Raw genomic sequence first — 2,898 nt, forward strand, 5'->3', positions numbered from 1 at the left:
ACCGCGGCGAACTCATATGACTTGATTGATTTGCCGTTTCGTGGTAGTCAGTGTATACCGGATGGTACCCATAATTGACAAATTTGCGTTTTTCCGTACAGATTTTCTTGTACGGCGTACACGTCTTAACATGCATAATAAACGTACTTTGTACGGCAAAAACGTACAGGTTGACAGGTATGTATGGTATCTATTAGGTTGAAATATTTTAGTTTAAGGAAGTGGCATGTATGTGCTTTGTTCTGACCCATGAACTGAGTGCAAATTTATCTTCAAATTATACAGAAGGATTATTGCAATCTTATATTTCTCAAAATTTAAAAGGCACGACAAAGTCAAAATAGTCCACAAATCTTTTCATGCATGCATTTATTTACTCCAGCCTACCTTTTTTTCTCCTTTTTGTGATGTACATAAAAACAATCAAACTGATAGCCCAGTGAAACTTCACATAATTACATGAAAATAACCTCACATGATTGCACAAGAACCAGGTACTCTCGCGCTGTACCACTTGAAAGCCGAGCCTTTCAAAGTGCCATCAAACTTTTCATATCGAATCGCAGTTCATTCTCACTCGCGCACACAGACAGAAAACACCATGCACAACATTTGCAGCCTTCTGGTTTCTCCTCCACTGGGGTTTATATACATATTGACAGGTGAGTTGATATTCGATGAGTGTTTTGTCCAGAGTTCCTTCGTATAACCCAATTCCGTTTGGCAATAGTCCAAGACATTTTTTTCCATAGGATATTTTTTTTTTATATGGATGCAATCCATAAGGAGGACATCCACTGATTTGGAGTCGGTATCATGCTTAGGAGACAGAAGAAACTTCTGTCTTGCTGGTGGACACTGAAGTCTCATCCTCCACCATGCCGCCCATTCCAATAGTGCTCAGCATGCAGTTACGGAACTAGGAAAAACAGAAAAGAGAACAGGAATGAAGTAGCAAGATTTACCGGGGCAGATAAAGACAGGAAGACAATCTGATGTGCCAACCTGTTTGTTAAACAGAACATAGATAACAGGGTTGTAGAGGGCAGAGCTCTTTGCAAAAAAGGCAGGGAGGGCAGCTGTCAAGGGAGAGAAATAGGCTCCCTTGTTCAAGAAGATCCAGCCGGCAAAGGTGGCATATGGGGTCCAAGCGATTAGGAAGCCAAAGACCATCAAGACGCACATACGGGTCACTTCCTTCTCAGCTTTTTGGGTGGATGCAGAATCTTGCTGCTGGGCTGCAGCCTTTAAGCAAAGGATAGATGTTGTTAAAAGCCCAAACTCAACGACAGGTGGGTGATTAAATGCGTCACACAACTTACAGCTTTGACTGTGAGCACAAGACTGCCATAAGTGAAGAAAATAAGGAATACGGGAATGAAGAAGTGGACGACGAACATGTAGATGACATAGGATTCGTTGTTGTAGCCGGGAGCCAAAGTGTAGTAATCAGGTCCACAGGAGCACTGCATGCCCTCGGGGAGGTATCTGTGAAGGAGGTAACATATTGCTTTTTCTGCTTTGAGGAAATCTTTTTACCAAAATGGTCAGCACTACAAGGTTACAATTTTCTGTAAAAAGGATATATGCATTTAACCTTTATGATTCATTCCTTGTCTGGTAGAATAAAATACATATTTGACGTCTTCTGTGGTTAATGGCAGTTAGGTGCTCTACATTTGAAGCTGTTTATTAGCCATTCCTCTTTGTATGTGGATACCATGTCAGGGTGAACATAGCAGTCACTGCTGTCAGGAATAAATTGAGTGGATTTAAAAAAACCTACCTAGACCAGCCAAACAGTGGAGGTGCAGCACAAGCCATAGCCATGATCCAGGTGAAAATCACTCCTGCTGCAGCGTGGGTGCCAGTGAACTTGAAGCTTCCCATTGGTTTACACACAACAATATATCTCTCCACAGCCAACACCACCAAAGACCAGAGAGCAACTTCACCTGCAGCAAAGTTTGGTCAGGAAATTATTTTTAACCATCACACCAAGCCTTTTACACCTAAAATGATCTTACCTCCAAGGGTTGCCATGAATCCCTCAATGGCACAGAATTTGGCTCCCATAATGAAATAGCCGTTGATAGCGGAGGTGATGGTGATGGTGAACCCGAAAGCACACATGATGAGACCCGCCACAGCCAAGTTGACCAGAATGTAGTTGAGTGGTTGCCGGAGCTTTTTGTTCTGAGCCGTGACCAACAATGTCAGACCGTTGATTGGAGTTCCGGTGCAAATCAGGAAGAACATGTAACAAGCCAACATTCTGTACCAAATCGGGTCCACCATGTAATACTGCTGGTATTCAAAGGGACTCCTAACAATCCCAGTCCTGTTGGACATGGGGATGTAGAAGTTTTTGCCCTCTGTGCCATTGGGCTCAAACTGTCCGTCCCAACCCATGGTTGTAGAGTTGGATTGCGGGAGCGTCTGTCCGATAGTTTGTTGTCTCAATTGGTGTTGAAAGCCGAACACTCTCCAGGGACTCTTGCCGCCTTGGCTGGAGTTTTATACCTGCTTGTTGTGATCCTTAAATTGGATTTATCAGATTACAGAGGCATTAAGTGGAAGTGTGCTGCTCAAATCTGACCAATAATTGACTTTGCCAAAACATGAAGACTCTGCAGGTCACATCTTTGACTTTTGACCAACCATTACATCGTTTTACGGTTAATGAGAGACAGTATCAAGTCTTCGGGCCAAAACCTTGTAGCTACAAAGTGGTAAATTTAAGGGTGTTATTCAACACTTTTGATTGTATGTAGGTCAGAGAGGAAGTTATACCTACTATGTACTAAATATATTTAGTTTTAGTTAAAGTCCCAATTTAAATCATGAAATAAATCCTGTAATATACCTAATCAGATTTTAAAGCAATCTCTTAAACCC

At 42.1% G+C, this 2,898-nt stretch overlaps 1 protein-coding gene across 1 annotated transcript; it reads right to left on the bottom strand.

Annotated features, from left to right (window-relative positions):
• Positions 1-352: 352 nt before the first annotated feature.
• On the bottom strand, positions 353-2,506 carry LOC148364097 (green-sensitive opsin-like). The gene is made up of 5 exons (XM_088338165.1): positions 2,028-2,506; positions 1,787-1,955; positions 1,323-1,488; positions 1,006-1,245; positions 353-919 (listed from the first exon to the last, which is right to left on the bottom strand). Exons 1-5 carry the CDS (start codon positions 2,410-2,412, stop codon positions 821-823), a joined length of 1,059 nt encoding a protein of 352 aa, XP_088194291.1. The 5' UTR covers positions 2,413-2,506; the 3' UTR covers positions 353-820.
• Positions 2,507-2,898: the final 392 nt, after the last annotated feature.

Source organism: Urocampus carinirostris, chromosome 6 (assembly GCF_059441175.1).
Source record: "Urocampus carinirostris isolate Australia breed hairy pipefish chromosome 6, RoL_Ucar_1.0, whole genome shotgun sequence".
Taxonomy (NCBI): domain Eukaryota; kingdom Metazoa; phylum Chordata; class Actinopteri; order Syngnathiformes; family Syngnathidae; genus Urocampus; species Urocampus carinirostris.

What these genes read in the sequence shown, in the direction of transcription:
- LOC148364097 (XM_088338165.1), bottom strand. Translation starts at nt 2,412, where the DNA reads ATGGGTTGGGACGGACAGTTTGAGCCCAATGGCACAGAGGGCAAAAAC. An exon ending in CCACTGTTTGGCTGGTCTAG is followed by an intron (nt 1,489 to 1,786) that starts GTAGGTTTTTTT and finishes CCTCCTTCACAG; the next exon opens with ATACCTCCCCGAGGGCATGC. An exon ending in TTGTGCTCACAGTCAAAGCT is followed by an intron (nt 1,246 to 1,322) that starts GTAAGTTGTGTG and finishes CTTTGCTTAAAG; the next exon opens with GCTGCAGCCCAGCAGCAAGA.